This window comes from Lithobates pipiens, unplaced genomic scaffold (genome assembly GCF_037356315.1).
Source record: "Lithobates pipiens isolate NorthernLeopardFrog02 unplaced genomic scaffold, aLitPip1_a1.2 Scaffold_19, whole genome shotgun sequence".
NCBI classification, from domain to species: domain Eukaryota; kingdom Metazoa; phylum Chordata; class Amphibia; order Anura; family Ranidae; genus Lithobates; species Lithobates pipiens.
In genome coordinates, this window is record NW_027507764.1 from 249810929 (window position 1) to 249829600 (window position 18672).

The 18672-nt window shown below is 40.8% G+C and overlaps 1 protein-coding gene across 1 annotated transcript in view; it reads left to right on the forward strand.

Annotated features, from left to right (window-relative positions):
- MOCOS (molybdenum cofactor sulfurase) overlaps positions 1-18672 on the forward strand; it is a 752911-nt gene that overhangs the window by 644471 nt on the left and 89768 nt on the right. The window contains exons 10-11 of the mRNA XM_077491912.1: positions 6713-6794; positions 11491-11612. Of these exons, the coding sequence (XP_077348038.1) occupies positions 6713-6794; positions 11491-11612 (204 nt within the window). The remainder of the gene's footprint in view (positions 1-6712; positions 6795-11490; positions 11613-18672) is intronic.

The following is an 18672-nucleotide window of genomic DNA, read 5'->3' on the forward strand; positions in this document are numbered from 1 at the left end:
GAGCTTGATGAACGCATGGGCGCGATAGAGGATGAGCTGAGGCCTGTGAGGCAGGAAGTTGAATCACTCAAAAAAATAGTCACTACACAAGCGGATAAACTCGACGAGATGGAGAATAGGAATCGAAGAAACAACATCAGGGTGCTAGGCCTCCCTGAACACTGCGAGGGGACTAATTTGATTGGTTTTCTTGATGGGTGGTTCCGAGAACTTTTTGGGGCTACAACATTCACCCCGATATTTGCAATAGAACGGTCACACCGTACCCCGGTAAAAACTCGCCATGTGGGGGAGCGCCCTAGACCTATAATGATTAAGATCCTTAATTACCAGGATAAAGTGTCCCTACTGCGGGAGGACAGAATGAGGGGAGATATTAGGTTTAAGGGGGCTAGGGTCTCTTTATATCCTGATTTCTCCCCCGACCTTCAGAAAAGAAGAGCCAAATTCATACCAGTCAAGCGAGAAATGGTTAAATACAAGTTAGAGTATACGCTCCTCTATCCAGCTCGCCTAAGGGTGATTGCATCAGGAAGGACTTCTTTTTTCAACACGCCAGAGGAAGCAGTCCAATGGTTAGACGAAAATAAAAAGGACCTATAAATACACATTACTGGGCAGTTAGGTGAATTTCAAGGGATTTGGGGGTACATATTTTTGGGGGGGTGGGTAGGAATAGGGGGCAAGTTCGTTGCAAATTTCTATATTTTGTACTGTGCACAAAGTAGGTGTGGGGTAGGGGTTGAGCAGCAAGGGAGTGTGGAATACAAGTAGGTATGTGTAGTGGGGGACAAAGGGTCCCCATGTGTGGGTGTAGACTTTGGGTGAAAGCACCCAGTAGGATTGGTATGGGTGAGTGGTGGGGGTATTGTAAGAAGGTCACAAGTGTACCCCTAGGGGGAAGCCCTATGGGGCGGGGGGGTGGGAGTTTGGTAAGAGGGGGGGTGGGAGAGATGGGATGGGAAGGTGTGGTAAGGGAATAACAATAAAAATAATACAAGGATACACAAATTCAGAGATGCACTAGAGGGTGATGGGAGAAAATATTATGTATTATATAGGATACACGCATGTAAAGTTAAGGGAAAAAGGGGAAGGCTTTTTTGTATTACTATACTTTTTCACTTTTTTTTCTTTCTTTGTTAAAACTGCCTAATTTATAGGTCGTTAAGTAGGGATGCAGGCGAAAAGAATTAAGATAATATCGTGGAATGTGCGGGGTCTGGGAGACCCGACCAAAAGAAATGTGGGTTTGTCAGCTTTAGAGGGCAAAGGACCCGGATTATTGTGTCTTCAGGAGACGCATCTAACGGGTGAGACGATTCGGTGTCTCCAAGGTCGGAAATTCCAGACCCAATTCCATTCCGTATTTTCAACTTATGCAAGAGGGGTTAGCATCCTTATTGATAAGGCGGTCTTGTTCTCCTGCTATAATAGTCGCATAGACGCAAAGGGTAGGTACATTTTTTTATATTGCCAAATTGAAAATAATCCCTACGTGATAGCCAACATGTATGTCCCTCCCCCATTTAAATTGGAGATTCTATATGAGTTACTATCTTTCGTAATAGATAAACCCGGTATCCCTGTTATAGCAGTAGGGGACTTTAACGAAATCTTGGACAAATTCCCAACTGTAAATACATCAATAGAGAGGGATGCAACGAGGCTAGCTCGCTTCCTACATGAAGTTGGCTTATGCGACGCATGGCGCACCTGGTATCCGAGGGAGCGACAATATTCCTGTTGCTCAGCATCTTTCTCCACTTTATCGAGACTCGATATGGCTTTGGTGAATAGTAGTGCGTTGCCACGAGTGGATGAGGTAGAATATGGTCCGAGAGGAGTCTCGGACCACTCCCCCCTAATATTGACACTTTGTGTAGGTAAGAAACAATATTCTGGGCAATGGAAAATTGACCCCTCATGGTTGGAATTAATGAAGGATACTGATCGAGTGACAACTGAGTTAAAAGAGTTTATCTACGTTAACACGGGTACAGCATCAGCGAGTGTGGTTTGGGACTCTTTAAAGGCTTTTTTAAGAGGTCTTTTTATCCAACAAATTGCTAGAAATAAGGCTGAGATGAAAAAACAGGAAGAGGAAGTCATTAAGGCGGTGCTAGCGACAGAAAGACAGTATATTACTAATCCGAATCCTACTACACAGAAGGCTTGGCTAGACAAACAGCAAGAGTATAAGATAATTACTAGGCGTAAGATTGATAATAGACGCATATTGCAGAAACAAGCAAATTTTGGGGAGGGAGAGAAAGTGGGACGAATATTGTCTTTGCTGGTTAAAGTAAATACGGCCCCCCAGCGATATTATCAATTAGGACTCCAGAGGGAGAGACCACCTCTGAATCATCCATTATTAACAATACATTCTATCGCTATTATAGTTTACTATATAAATCCCAAGGGGGGAGTGAAGGGGGAGCTACGGCTGCTTTTCTGGGGAATTTAAATATGCCAACTGTAACAGCAGAAGATTTAGCAGCATTGGAGGCCCCAATCACTATTGAGGAACTTCAAAGAGCGGTGGCAGAGATGCCTAATTTAAAAGCACCAGAACCCGATGGATTACCAATCGAGGTCTATAAGAGATATGGGGAGGTCCTGTTGCCACAATTGTTGGAGACATTGAGGCAGGCCTTGGAGTGTGGAACCTTGCCCTCCTCGATGTTGGAAGCCACTATAGTGGTTATCCCTAAAGAGGATAAGGACCCTATGGACCCGGCCTCATATCGTCCGATCTCGCTTTTGGGGTCGGACGTAAAAATCTTAGCAAAAGTGCTCGCAACACGTTTAAAAAGAAGTGTCCATAAGCTTATCCATCCCGACCAGTCGGGCTTTATCCCGAATAGATCTACCAGTACTAACATCCGTAGACTTTTTTTGAATGCTCAGATTCTGGTAGACAACGGAGGCTCCAGAGCAGTTTTGGCCCTGGATGCAGCCAAGGCATTCGACAGCCTCGAATGGGTATATTTGTTTAAAGTTCTTATTAGATTTGGGTTTGGACCAAACTTTATTAAATGGATAAAACTGCTTTACACAGACCCAAGAGCGAAAATAAAAATTAACAACGAGCTTTCTGAGATGTTCCTGCTGGAACGAGGCACGAGACAGGGGTGCCCCCTCTCCCCCCTACTGTTTGTTTTGGCAGTGGAACCGTTGGCCATTGCCATTAGGGTCAGCCCTGACATACAGGGATTTAGGAGAGGACAGTCGGAGGAAAAAATCACATTGTTCGCCGATGATGTTTTGCTTTTCCTAGGGGATGTTCAAACCTCATTGAAAGTGGCAATGAAGATGATTAGAGAATTTGGTCTTATATCAGGACTAACTATTAACTGGGATAAATCCGCTCTACTCCCATTGGAAAGGGGCTTTATTTATGCTCCCCAGGATATCGTGAATTTGAAGAAAGTGGAGAAGTTTAAATATCTGGGGGTGTGGATTACCAGGGATGTAAATTCCTATCTGGAAGATAACTTATCCCCACTCCTAGTAAAGTTAAAACAAAAGTCCGATATTTGGAGTCGCCTCCCCCTTTCGATGGCGGGATTTTGCAATTTGGTTAAGATGGTATGGCTTCCTCAAATTTTGTATTTTCTCCACAATTCACCATTATGGATTGGGGAAAGGTGGTTTAAGAAAATAGAATCCTTATTGGACTATTTATATGGAAAAAGGGCCCACCGAGGATTAGCTTGTGGACCCTGCAGCTGCCGCTGGAAGAGGGGGGGTTGGCGATTCCATATCCCAGACTCTACTATCTAGCGGCTCAGTTGCAACATTTAGCTGGAGCAGTAGCAATAAATGAAGCTAGTCCCTGTCATAAGTTATTAATGTTAGGATGTCCACATAATACGCTTATGGAAGCGCTTGAGGCAAACTCGTTCAAAATGCATTGGCCAACGATTACTCAGATTGCTAAACTCTGGAAAACAGCCAAGGTCCTACTGGTATACCAGAAGGTATCCGTGCTGGCTCCCCTATGGGATAATAGGAATCTAGATGAGCTATTTAAAGTTGAAAGATGTAAGGAATGGGTAAATCAAGGGATACATAAACTGGTGCAAATGTTTCAGGGTTTAGATATTAAGTCATTTGCGGATTTAAAGTCTGAGTTCTCCTTGTCGAACCGTTCATTTTATAAATATCTCCAGATCAGACATGCAATCCAGGCCCAATTTAGATTCCAAGAGGTGCAGCTGATCCAGATCCCGGTGTTATCCCAAATTATGTCCCGAGACACGCTTAAAGGCCTGATTTCACTCTTATATACTAGGCTGGGGGATAAACTATTAGATCGAAACGGTATGATTAAAAGTAAAAGGAAATGGGAGAGGGACGTGGGCCCAGTGTCCATACCTGATTGGGATTGGATAATGGAACAGGGAACCAAGGTTTCTATTTCTCCGTCACAGAAAGCCTCTCAACTTTTCTTCTTTCACGGGTATATCATACACCCAGGAAAATGTTTAAAATGGGGTGGAGAGATAATGATCAGTGTCCTAGATGTGGCCAGGTTGGAGATTTCATCCATATGTTTTGGAGGTGCCCGAAACTTTTTAGATACTGGACACGGGTTATAGGCCATATAAATGGAATTTTCAGTTTGACATTGGAAGCAACAGTGAGGACTTGCTTGTTGGCTATACCGGAGGGATATAAAATCCCTAAAAATATATTTACACCAGTTACTAGATGCCTTTTCCAGGCAAGGAAGTTAATTGCCCAAAATTGGCAGTCACATTCTAGCCCATTACCTGAAATATGGTTGGCTAATATAATGAAAATAATTAGTAATGAAAGGTTTTTTTTTTATTAAGCAGGGTAATAGTAAGAAGTTCGAAAGGATATGGGGCTCCGGATTGGTGAAATTGGGGATTTCCTTATAAGTAGTTGAGATAGAACGTGTGCCTTTCGGTCTGTAGATTTCTCCTAGTTACTCTTGTTATGTACTCTTTTGTTTAGTGTGTCTTCCTATGCGCTGGGGGGTGGGGGTGGGATTGAGAGGAGGGGGGGTGGGAGAGGGGTGAAGCGGGTAGAATAAAAAAAGAATATACACACCTAGGAGTAGAATAAGGTAAATAACTATGGTGGTTAGGTTAAAAAGAACAACAGGTAGCGGGGTCTGATATCTTGGTTGTTTACCTGTTTTCGGATGTATATCAACTCTTTTAAATAAAAAGGAAAAGAAGAGAGGAAAGTAAAAAAGGAAAATATTTAAATAAATAAGCCACGATGATGTGCAAACTGGGAGGAGATAAAGATGAGCTCTAAGGTGAATTAAGTCTCCTGTATGAACTCACTGAGGTGGGAAAAAAAAATAAAAAAAATAAAAAATTATGTTCGACTCAAACTCAAAGCTCATCCCTAGTCACTTCCGTTATGAAATCTGATGGGTTGCCTAATCTGATGGAACACCTGAAATCCTTTTTTTATGACATCCAGGTGAACTTGGTCAATTATGTCAGCATATGTAGCTGTATCAGGATAGCTTTCCTTGAAGCCTTTTTGGAATCCATGCTAACAGCTTGGTAAAGTGACAGCCAGCATTCCTACTAAGATAAGTTTTAAACCCCTAAATTAAAAAGGGGGCATGTTTTAACGGGTTCAAGAAACATGCTTGAAACTGGCCAAAAAGCTTTGAAAATGTTGCTGTACATATACTGTAGTTCTTTAAACTAGTATTGATAAAACCTAACCGTAAAGTCAAGTGGCACTGAAATCTGCTATTGTGTAACATAGTACCATTTAATTCGTAAAATGGTAACATTGTTAAGAACATATAAAAGTTTCTTACCTGTGTTTTTAAATTTGTATATGAACACCTAAGGCTCGGTTCACACAGGGGCGACTTGTCCAGGCGACTTAGCCGCCTGACAAGTCGCGCTCCGTTCTGTACTATGGAACCGTTCTAATAGGAGCGACTCAAGTCGCTCCGACTTAGAAAAAAGGTTCCTGTATTATTTTTGGGGCAACTTCAGGCGACTTGCATTGACTTCTATACAGAAGTAGTTTTGCAAGTCGCCGCTGATCGTGTGCAAGTCGCGCCGCCCCTGTGTGAACCAAGCCTAACACTTTTTTTCCCATGTAACTAAAAACTTAAATTAGGTGACTGATTTGTTTTAGGTATAATAAGCTCTGTAACTAAGTGTCAGGCTCTTATTTATCAAAGTATCAAAATAAAAGATCAATTCAATTTTTGTCTTATTGCTTTCTTGGTGTAAAAGGAGAAGCTGATGACTTGCTGGAGGGGAACATAGACTGCTGAAGGTAGCTCTCCCTCAGAATCATTTGATAATTGTGGGAATGTACTGTATGTATGAAAAGTGTTATTTTCAGTGCTTGAAAAATTCCCAGCAGTTTGCCAAATAACATTTATAATTGTACTGTATATTTTTAGGGAACCATTGTGATCAAATGTTCTGTTTGTTTCCTTTTTTACCTTTGTATATTCTGGGATGTTCACCACATTCTCTGCTGTTACAAATCAAACAGATGGATGCAAATTATACCACTTCAAATGTCATCCATTTGTACTGTATGAATTGAGCTTTTATCGCCACCTTCTGGATTGCAAATTTATATTTCTATAGTGAACCAAAGAGAGTAGTTACCGGTAATTCATTTCCTTATTTTTATTATATATGTATGTACAGTATATACTAGACATTTTGTTTTCTGTGTGTAGGCATGTCACCGCTAGAAGTACCTTTGAATGATGAAAGCAAAATGACTGTTCAAATATGCCAAAGCAAAGTTTGTGGAGATAGGTAAGTGATCTGTAAAGTGTAAATATATGGGAAAATATTAAAGGTAATAAAGTACATTAAATTAACAAAATGTATTTTCAGCCAGGGTTGTCACTTTTACTCTGTTACTGTCACTTATGGCCTGTGTTTAAAAACATACATTATACATTATGCATTTAGAGGGATTGTCACTCCTACTTAAGAGAGGGTAGCTACACTTGCATTAAAAAAAGAAAACTACTTTAAAGTGAATGTAAGCCCTCGCATATACCCAGTGAAATGAACAGCCGTCGGATGATACACAGAGATGAAATAAATTTTTCTATATAAGTTTTACATGTTCTGTCGTCAGCTTTATACACTGTTTAGAAAGTGCACGTCCTGTTAGAATTTCCACTACCTGGCTCCCCTGTAGGTGTAGATACTTGCTATATACTCTGAGAGACTGTGAGACAGCTGATTGGAGGAAAGGCACACACCCCCTCCCCACACATGCAGAGCTTGCCTGTGACTAGTTTAGCTTTGTGCTAATCTATTTATAGCAACATGCCCACGATTTTGAAGATTTTTTTTATTTTTTATTGTGAAGCAAACAACAAATATGACAAAATAACAGAAAAAGTCAATGTGCGGAACTATTCACCTCCCTAAAGTCAATACTTTGTAGAGCCACCTTTTGTGGCTATCACAGCTCCAAGTCACTTTGGATAAGTCTCTATGAGCTTGCAACATCTTACCACTGGGATTTTTGCCCATTCCTCCTTGCAAAACTGTTCCAGCTCCTTCAAGTTAGATGGTTCACTCTTGTGAACAGCAATCTTTAAGTCTGAGCACAGATTTTCTATTGGATTGAGGTCTGTGCTTTAACTAGGCCATTCCAACACATTTACATGTTTCCCCTTAAACCACTCAAGTGTTGCTTTATCAGTGTGTGTTGGAGTCATTGTCCTGGTGGATGGTGAACCTGTGTCCTAGCCTCAAATCACACACAGAGTTGTACAGGTTTTGCTTAAGAAACTCCCTGTATTTAGGGCCATCCATCTTTCCCTCAATTCTGACCAGTTTCCCAGTCCTGACTGCTGAAAAACATTCCCACAGCATGATGCTGCCACCGTGTTTCACTGTGGGGATGGTGTTCTTTGGATGATCTGATATGTTGGGTTTGCACCAGACATAGTGTTTGATGGCCAAAAAGTAAAATTTTAGTTTCATCAGACCAGAGCACCTTCCTCCATATATTTTGAGAGTCTCCCTTATGCCTTTTCGCAAACTCAAAATGTGGCATTTAGTTTTTTTGCTGAAAGTAATGGCTTTCTTCTGGCCACTCTTCCATAAAGCCCAACTCTATGGTATGTAAGGCTTATTGTCGTCCTATGTACAGATACTCTAGTCTCTGCAGGTCCTCTATGGTTACCTTAGTTCTCTGTGCTGCCTCTCTGATTAATGCCCTCCTTGCCCGGTCCGTGAGTTTTGGTGTGTGGCCGTCTCTTGGCAGGTTTGCTGTTGTGCCATGTTCTTTCCATTTGGTTATGATAGATTTGATGATGCTCCTAGGGATAATCAAAGGTTAGGTTATAAAAAATATCCAAACTCTGACTTGTCACTTACTTGTTTGGAGGGTTTATTGGTCTTCATGGCAGTGTTTGGTTAGTGGTGCCTCTTGTTTAGGTGTTGCAGCCGCTGGGGCCTTTCAAAAAGGTGTATATATGTAATGACAGATCATGCGACACTTAGGTGGACATAATTTCACTAATTATGTGACTTCTGAAGGTAATTGGTTGCACCAGAGCTTTTTATGGGCTTCAGAACAAAGGGGGTGAATACATACGCACATGCCAATTATACATTTTTTTTATTTATGAAAAATAGTTTTATGTATATATATATTTTTCTAATTTTACTTCACCAACTTAGACTATTGTGTTCTAATCCATCAGATATCATTCAGAGAATGAGCTAAACATTGAACTAAAGGCTGTAATGTAACAAAATGGGTAAAATGCCAAGGGTTGAATACTTTTGCAAGGCACTGTATTCATACCTCTTGATATTTTCCACATTTTGTCATGTTACAAACAAATGTAAATGTATTTTATTGGAATTATATGTGATAGACCAACACAAAGTGACACATAATTGTGAAGTAGAAGAAAATGATAAATGGTTTTCAAAAATTTTTACAAAACAAATTGGAAAAGTGTGGCGTTCATTTGTATTTAGCCCCCTTTACTTTGATACCCGTAACTAAAATGTAGTGGAACCAATTCCCTTCAGAAGTCACCTAATTAGTAAATAGATGACACCTGTGTGTATTTTACCTTTTCGTTTGGGCAGGCAGTGTAAGATTGAGGATACGATCGTCTACAACATAGTTGATTATATGTGGCGAAAGTGTTCTAATATCCGCCCATACAACAAGTAGATTCGCCCTTACTTGATATGGCCATCAGAAGCTCAGAGTGGGGCGGAACTAATTGTATGCAGTGTTATTTAATGCGGTGAGTCAATACGCCGCCTATGCCCCTGGAAGACGTTACTTTTAACGAAACGGCGTAGGGAGGAGTGGCGTATTGACGTCACCGCGATCCACGCTGAACCCGGAAGCGACGGGCAGCGTTTACGAAGCCGGCCGGCAAACTTGTCTTTTAAAAAGTGAACCTTTTTTCAACTTGATGTAAGTGCAATTCTTTTTTTATTTATTAAACCTAAGATTTTATTACACTATGGCGATTCCTCTCGTTTATATATGTGCTGGGCAATGATCGGTGTGGCCGTAGGATCTTTCCAACTACTTGAACCGAGTGCCTAATAGTGATACATCCTCCAGGCGGTCCATGTTCAGAGGGAGTGTTTTACTTTTGGCGATATCTGGTCTCTGTGATGGGATCAGTCTAGCTGGTAAGCGGCAGTAGTGTTGGTGGTGGAAGCCTGTCTCTGCAACTCTGATGACACTTTTCCTTTACTGGTGTGGTGTGTTACACATTGGAGACTACAATCAGAATCTTTGCTGATGGGGAATATGGACTAATATTTGAACACATATATTTTTGGTTTATATTTTGTCAAACTGTTGTTTGATTTATTTATTTATCTATTTCACATAGTATTCTTGGATCATTATAGCGCAGCTTTTTTGGAAAAAACTGTGTGTATTTTAGTCTCAGTATAATAACAGTTGGGTTAAGTTATAAAAAAAATATCCCAAGCTTTGAACATCTCACGGAGCACTGTTCAATCCATCATCCGAAAATGGAAAGAGTATGGCACAACTGCAAACCTACCAAGACATGGCCATCCACCTAATCTGATAGGCCGGGCAAGGAGAGCATTAATCAGAGAAGCAGCCAATGGTAACTCTGGATAAGCTGCAGAGACCCACAGCACAGATGGGAGAATCTGTCCACAGGACAAGTATTAGTCATGCACTCCACAAATATGGCCTTTATTGAAAAGTGACAAGAAGAAAGCCATTATTGAAAGAAAGCCATAAGAAGTCACGTTTGCAGTTTGGGGGCACAACAAATTTAGAAGAAGGTGCTCTGGTAATATGAGACCAAAATGTAACTTTTTGGCCTAAAAGCAAAACGCTATGTGTGAAAGAAATCTAACATTGCACATCACCCTGAACAAACCATCCCCATTGTGAAACATGGTGATGGCAGCATAATGTTGTGGGGATGCTTTTCCTCAACAGGGACAGGGAAGCTGATCAGAGTTGATAGGAAGATGGCTGGAGCCAATTTTAGAAGAAAACCTGTTAAAGTCTGCAAAAGACTTGAGACTTTGGGGGTTCAACTTCCTGCAGAACAATGACCCTAAACATACAGCCAGAGCTACAATGAAATGGTTTAGATCAAAGCGTATTCATGTGTTAGAATGGCCCAGTCAAGTCCAGACGTAAATCCAAGTGAGAATCTGTGACAAGTCTGTAAAATTGCTGTTTCTCCATCCAATTTGACAGAGCTTGAGCTATTTTTCAAAGAATGGGCAAAAATGTCACTCTCTAGATGTGCAAAGCTGGTAGAGACATCCCCAAAAAGACTTGCAGCCGTAATTGCAGTGAACAACGGTTCTACAAAGTCACTTGGGGGACTCAGGGGGGCTAAATAGAAATGCACACCACACTTTTAACATTTTTATTTGTAAAAAAAAATGAAAAACATTTATCATTTCCCTTCCACTTCACATTATGTGCCACTTTGTGTTGGTCTATCACATAAAATTCCAATAAAATACGTTTTTGGTTATAAAATGACAAAATGTGGAAAATTTCAAGGGGTATGAATACCTTTTCAAGACACTGTAAAAAACAAAGGAAAGGCCAAGTTAGCTTTACCTAGCCTCAGTCTGAAATTCATGGGTGACAATGCAGGAGTACAATTGGGAGATATTGCAATCCCAACCCAGGAAGTGGCAGAACAAGGACCATCAATAGGTGATATTTTAATGAAACTTGCACATGTTAAAGCTTATATAGGATTTTAGAGACTGGGTTTAGATTTACTTTGAAGGGAAGGTGGAATAGATATAGTGGCTAAACTACCCTCCCTCTAGTGGCTAATCTACAAGTCTGCACATTTAATACAATAAAATACAGTATATAGAAAACGAACACATAAAAATATGAGAGAGGCACATTGAAAGTTCTTTCAAGTTAAACACTGCGCAATAAACGTATATTTTACACTATACACTGTACTAATTGTATTCTTTGTAGAGTTCATACATATGACTGCGGGGATGAATCTGCAAACTGGCTGTCTAGTGTTCTTGGGCGCAAATGTCGTTTGATAAGACAGTCATCGGTCTTTAGTCGCATTGCAGGTGCAAAAAAGAAAGGTATGTCAATGTTATTTTATGTTTCTTAAAATAAAAATATTATAATGAAAAAAAAGTTACTAAGAGTAATATTCCGCAGCTTTCACACGTAGCAACACTTTCAAGGTTTGTGTGTATTCATTTAAATGATAAGCTGATATCTGTGTTCCACATTTCATTAATATTTAATACCAAAATAGCATACCTACCTGGTTAAAACTGTTGGTTGGGTACAATTACAGGAAAATTATAGCCTTCATAGGGGCAGAACCTTAGGGCCTGATTTGCTACATTATGCTATTAGTGAATGGTGTTCACTTCAAACATCCAGTTGTGTTCATGCAAGTTTCTAAATATTGAGTTTATTGCACAACATTGCATACTTGCTTGCGATGAAAACTTCTCCTGTTCACTTCATTTTTTTTTTAAAATAAAGTCTGAAAAGTTCATTGCTCCAACTGTAGTAGCCAAAATCAGATCTAACCTTAGGGTCCATTCACACCAGATGTAGGGGGATGCATTTTTGACTGCATTCCAACTGCATACAGTCCAAAATCCAGGTTATCTTATGGGCATAATTCACACTATTACAGTGCAGTAAAAATAAGTACAGTCTGCTGCATTTTTCTGCACTGTAAATGCACATAAATGCATTAAAATGCACAGCAAGGCAGTGCAGTGCACATAAAATCCCAAAGGAGTATGAAGATGGAAGAAAATGCACACTTAGGAAAAATGCACTGAAAATGTAAAAAGAAAAGGAAAGTGCATGAAATCCACATTACTGTGCATGCCAAAACGCATAGTGAACACACTGGTGTGAATAGGCCCTAAAGCTGAATATGTAACTGCTGAAGATGTACCGTAATCGGTATGGTTTAGGAAGAACTTCAAATGAAAATGTTGGATACTGTGTAAAAATGATGATCTGTTTAAATGACTAAATTTGGTTAGTTTATGCTTTTACTTATTTTCCTGGTAGTAGAGGAACGGCTGAAGAACAGGGTTTTTTTTTTTTACAGACATCCTGATTAAGCACAGGTTAAAATAGGGGATTTTTTTTTCACATTATGGGAACATAGCTTTAATTTCTAGTTAAGTCCTGTCCAGCTATGGCATGCTGAAGGAGAGGCCCATACATGGCCCATATTTTTTAGCATCATTTCACCCAACTGTTTTACTAGTAAGGGAGGCATAAGAATGTTATCTGCACATAAAGACAGTCCTGCTTGCCTATTATCTATGGAAGCTATATTTCCTGCTTAATAGTGAAGCACTGTTCTTGTACAGTATGTTTACTCCTAATGTAAATCTAACTCATTTACAATAACAAACACACCATGTGGGTGATATTTGTCTTCTCAATTATCATTTAGCAAGGGTGAAAAGCCCACATTAGTATGTACGGGCATCCACAAGAGGGAAAATCTACAAATCTGTACTCATGCTAAAACAAGAGAAATCTGTTGTAGCAAGCATGCTCAACTGGGAATCTCATATAAAAAAAAAAGTTTGAAGGTCATAATGAATTTATGCAGCCAATCTAGTGACGTACTTATTCTCCACCTAATTGAGTAGTCTTTAGGCCCTAGATGTAGATCAGAGGATACCCATACTGGCCTTAAGCCATGTTGATTTCTTTTGTAAATAACATTGTAGGGCAGGCATGTCCAAAGTCTAGCCCATGTGCCAATTGCGGCCCACGTTCCTGTTTAATATGGTATATATCATATTTATTGATGCTGCCTTGGGGGGGGGGGGGGCGCATCAGATTACATACAGGAGAATATGCGGCATCTGTAATACTGTAATAGAAAGTCCCATCTCCTGGGCTGCCATTGGACAACTGTTCTGTCTATCATAGAAGGCGGGACTTTGTATTAAAGAGGCACCAAGTAAACAGGAGATTCCCCTGTATGTAATCTGTTGGCGCGTGTCTCGCCCCCCTCCCAGTCCCCTCCGAGGCTGCAGATGGGCATCGATCAGGCTGCACTGAGAACAATGGTAAGGCTGCACTGAGGACAATGGTAAGGCTGCATTCATGGCAATGGTAAGGCTGCATTCATGGCAATGGTAAGGCTGCATTCATGGCAATGGTAAGGCTGCATTCATGGCAATGGTAAGGCTGCATTCATGGCAATGGTGAGGCTGCATTCATGGCAATGGTGAGGCTGCATTCATGGCAATGGTGAGGCTGCATTCATGGCAATGGTGAGGCTGCATTCATGGCAATGGTGAGGCTGCATCAATTGCAATGGTGAGGCTGCATCGATTGCAATGGTGAGGCTGCATTTGTGGCAATGGTGAGGCTGCATTTGTGGCAATGGTGAGGCTGAAGATGGGCACTGACCCCTTATTTTGCTTCACAGTTATTGATTTAAAATAAAAAAAAAAAAAATCCTGAAACTTCCCTCTTAAAGTGAAGATGCGTGTTATATGCCGATAAATCCGGTATATACAAATATATATATATTGTGGCAGCACGCAGGTAAAATCACCTGGTTGTATTCAGGATGGGAAATATGTGTGTCCTAGATTCAGGCTTTATGCAGACTTTTACAATTAGAGGGGAAGAGTTAATGAGCCCAGCTGTAGTAAGTGGGCTCATTAAGACCTCTACAAAAAACCCCAGCATGCATAGGGAGATGCTCCATCCTGGAACCAGTTTTGTGTTGTATAGACTGGGGAGTGTGTCACCTGTACTGTGCGGTGAGTTAACGCCTGTGTGGCAAAACCTTTACAACAAAGGCAGGGACTGGTAAAGCACAAGGCTGTACCCAGTTGTTAGACAGGGAGTCTACGTGTGTAGTTAGAGGTCAAGCTGACCAGGATTTATTTTCTTGTTTTATTTTGTTTGGCTGTTATATGTATCACTGCATGTAGCCTAAATAAACCGGATCTTTTGTTTTTTGCACCTACACCGCTGTCTGCTGTGCCTGACTTTGTGTTGTGAACCCATCCAGGGGGTCACACACACCCGCTACCGAGCGAACCTCCTCACAATATATATATAATATAATATAGTATAATATAATATAGTATAGTATATAATATAATATAATATAATATAATATAATATAATATAATATAGTATAATATAATATAGTATAGTATAGTATAGTATAGTATAGTATAATATAATATAGTATAATATAATATATATATATATATATATATATATATATATATATATATACAGTGGTGTGAAAAAGTGTTTGCCCCCTTCCTCATTTCCTGTTCCTTTGCATGTTTGTCACACTAAAGTGTTTCGGAACATCAAACCAATTTAAACAATAGTCAAGGACAACACAAGTAAACACAAAATGCAATTTGTAAATGAAGGTGTTTATTATTAAAGGTGAAAAAAAATACAAACCATCATGGCCCTGTGTGAAAAAGTGATTGCCCCCCTTGTTAAAACATACTATAACTGTGGTTGTCCACACCTGAGTTCAATTTCTCTAGCCACACCCAGGCCTGATTATTGCCACACCTGTTCACAATCAAGGCATCACTTAAATAGGAGCTGCTTGACACAGTAAGGTCCACCAGAAGATCCTTAAAAGCTACACATCATGCCGAGACCCAAAGAAATTCAGGAACAATTGAGAAAGAAAGTAATTGAGATCTATCAGTCTGGAAAGGGTTATAAAGCCATTTCCAAAGCTTTGGGAATCCAGCGAACCACAGTGAGAGCCATTATCCACAAATGGCGAAGACATGGAACAGTGGTGAACCTTCCCAGGAGTGGCCGGCCGCCCAAAATTACCCCAAGAGCGCAGCGACGACTCATCCAAGAGGTCACAAAAGACCCCACAACAATGTCCAAGGAACTGCAGGCCTCACTTGCCTCAGTTAAGGTCAGCGTTCATGCCTCCACCATCAGGAAAAGACTGGGCAAAAATGGCCTGCATGGCAGAGTTCCAAGGAGAAAACCACTGCTGAGCAAAAAGAACATCAACGCTCGTCTCAATTTCTCCACAACACATCTTGATGATCCCCAAAACTTTTGGGACAACATTCTGTGGACCGATGAGACAAAAGTGGAACTCTTTGGAAGGTGTGTGTCCAAGTATATCTGGCGTAGAAGGAACACTGCATTTCATAAAAAGAACATTATACCAACAGTAAAATATGGTGGTGGTAGTGTGATGGTCTGGGGCTGTTTTGCTGCTTCAGGACCTGGAAGACTTGCCGTGATAAAAGGAACTATGAATTCTGCTGTCTACCAAGAGATCCTGAAGGAGAATGTCCGACCATCTGTTCGTGTACTCAAGCTGAAACGAACTTGGGTTCTGCAGCAGGACAATGATCCTAAACACACCAGCAAGTCCACCACCGAATGGCTGAAGAAAAACAAAATGAAGACTTTGGAGTGGCCTAGCCAAAGTCCTGACCTGAATCCTATTGAGATGTTGTGGTATGACCTTAAAAAGGCCGTTCATGCTCGAAAACCCTCTAATGTAACTGAATTAGGACAATTCTGCAAAGATGAGTGGGCCAAAATTCCTCCAGGACGCTGTAAAAGCCTCATTGCACATTATCGCAAACGCTTGGTTGCAGTTGTTGCTGCTAAGGGTGGCCCAACCAGTTATTAGGTTTAGGGGGCAATCAATTTTTCACAAAGGCCATGATGGTTTGTATTTTTTTTCACCTTTAATAATAAACACCTTCATTTACAAATTGCATTTTGTGTTTACTTGTGTTGTCCTTGACTATTGTTTAAATTGGTTTGATGTTCCGAAACACTTAAGTGTGACAAACATGCAAAGGAACAGGAAATGAGGAAGGGGGCAAACACTTTTTCACACCACTGTATATATATATATATATATATATATATTTTTTAATCTATATATTCAAATAACATGCCCAAGCTCAAGAGATTTCCTGTTGGGCAGTTTATTAGTGCTCAGACGAACACACTAAAGCCCCATACACACTATCAGATTTTCTGCTGATTTTTGTCTTCAGATTTACCAAAATCATGTAGTGCAAGGGCCTGCCTGATGGCATACAAATTGAAACTTCTAAGGTTTGACCTCATATTATATGGTTTTGGTAAATCTGAAGGAAAAAATCAGCAGAAAATCTGATAGTGTGTATGGGGCTTAAGACCAAATTCTAATGGTTCAAAGAATGCCAAGCAAAATGGTAGGCCCTCACGCATGTTCTCTTCATCAAATCTGGCCCTCTTTAAAAAAAGTTTGTACACCCCTTTTGTAGGGTAATGCGCTCTTATTGAGTTGATTTTGTATTGTTATATGAGACCACTGTACTTATAATACAATGCACTATGTTATACCAATGTATGCATGTGCCTTCTTTAGCTCTGTGTATACAAAGGAACATGGGGGGGGAGCTCAAATCCTTAATGAGGTAGTATTGATATACCCCAAAATAATCCACAATGGCTCAAAATTGACATGATCCAGAGACATATAGACAAAATAGAGGTCAATAAAGCACCTCTATGGACCAGGTGGCTTACATCTAAGGCCGCGTACACACGGGCGGACTGTCTGACGGACTTGGTCCGCTGAAACGTCCGCTCGTGTGTGGGCTTCAGCGGACTTTTTCAGCGGACAGTCTGGCGGACTAAGTCTTTCGGAATTTCCGTAATATTGTCCGTCCAAACTTGGTTTCAGCGGACAGTCCGCTCGTGAGTAGGCAAGTTGGACGGACTAAGTATGGCGCATGCTCAGAAAGGATTTACACGGCCGAAGGTTGCATTGCAGTGTATTGGACGTCGTATTTCTAGTCCCGTCGTACGTGCTGTACACGTCATCGCGCAAGCTTTCAGCGGACTGTCTGTTCGTCGTGTGTGGTCAAGTCCGTTCATTCAAAAGTAGGACGGACTGTCTGTCGGATTGTCTGACGGACTTAGTTGGACGGATAGTCCGCCCGTGTGTACGCGGCCTAAGGGTCATTTACCACTTAAGGACTGCCTCACGCTGATATACATCAGCAGAATGGCATGGCTGGGCACAAGCACGTACAGGTACGCTGCCCTTTAAGTGCCCAGCTGTGGGTACGGCGGCGCACTCATGACCCGGTCCTGAGCTCTGTGACCATGGCCGTGGGACCTGCGGACCCGATCGCCGACCGGTGTCCCACGATCGGGTCACAGAGCTAAAGAATGGGAAGAGGTAAGTGTAAATAAACCTCTCCCCGTGCTTCTCACTGATCGTCTGTTCCCTGTCATAGGGAAAGACGATCAGTGACATCACACGCCAAGCCACACCCCCTACAGTAAAAAATGCACACACGCACACACTTAACCCCTACACTTCCCCCTAGTGGTTAACCATTTCACTGCAAGTGACATTTTTACAGTAATCGGTGCATTTTTAATCGCACTGATCACTGTATTAATGCCAATGGTCCCAAAAATGTGTCAAAATTGTCCGTGTCCACCATAATGTCGCAGTCATAATAAAAATCGATGATCGTCGCCATTACTAGTAAAAAAAAAAAAAATGATAAAAATGCCATAAAACTATCCCCTATTTTGTAGACGCTATAACTTTTCAAAAACCAATCAATAAACGTTTATTGCGATTTTTTTTTTTTTTTGGACCAAAAATATGTAGAAGAATACGTATCAGCCTAAACTGAGGAAAATAAATGTATTTTTATATATTTTTGGGGGATATTATAACAAAAAGTAAAAAATATTGCAAATAAAAACCGCAGAGGTGATCAAATACCACCAAAAGAAAGCTCTATTTGTGGGGAAAAAGGACACCAATTTTGTTTGGGAGCCACGTCGCAAGACCGCGCAATTGTCAGTTAGAGCAATGCAGTGCTGAATCGCAAAAAGGGGCTTGGTCCTTTAGCTGCAAAATGGTCCGGGGCTTAAGTGGTTAAAGAGTTGAGCTCTGTGTTGTATCTAAGTCATTGTTTCCAATTCATAGTTCATAGTTAGTAAGGTTGAATAAAGACACTAGTCCATCTAGTTCAACCTGAGTGAGTGTTTAACCCTATCCCTGTACAATGCACACTCACATTGGTCCCTACCCTCAAGGAGCCCACAATCCAAGGTCCCCATTCATATACTAGGGCCAATTTTTGGACAGAA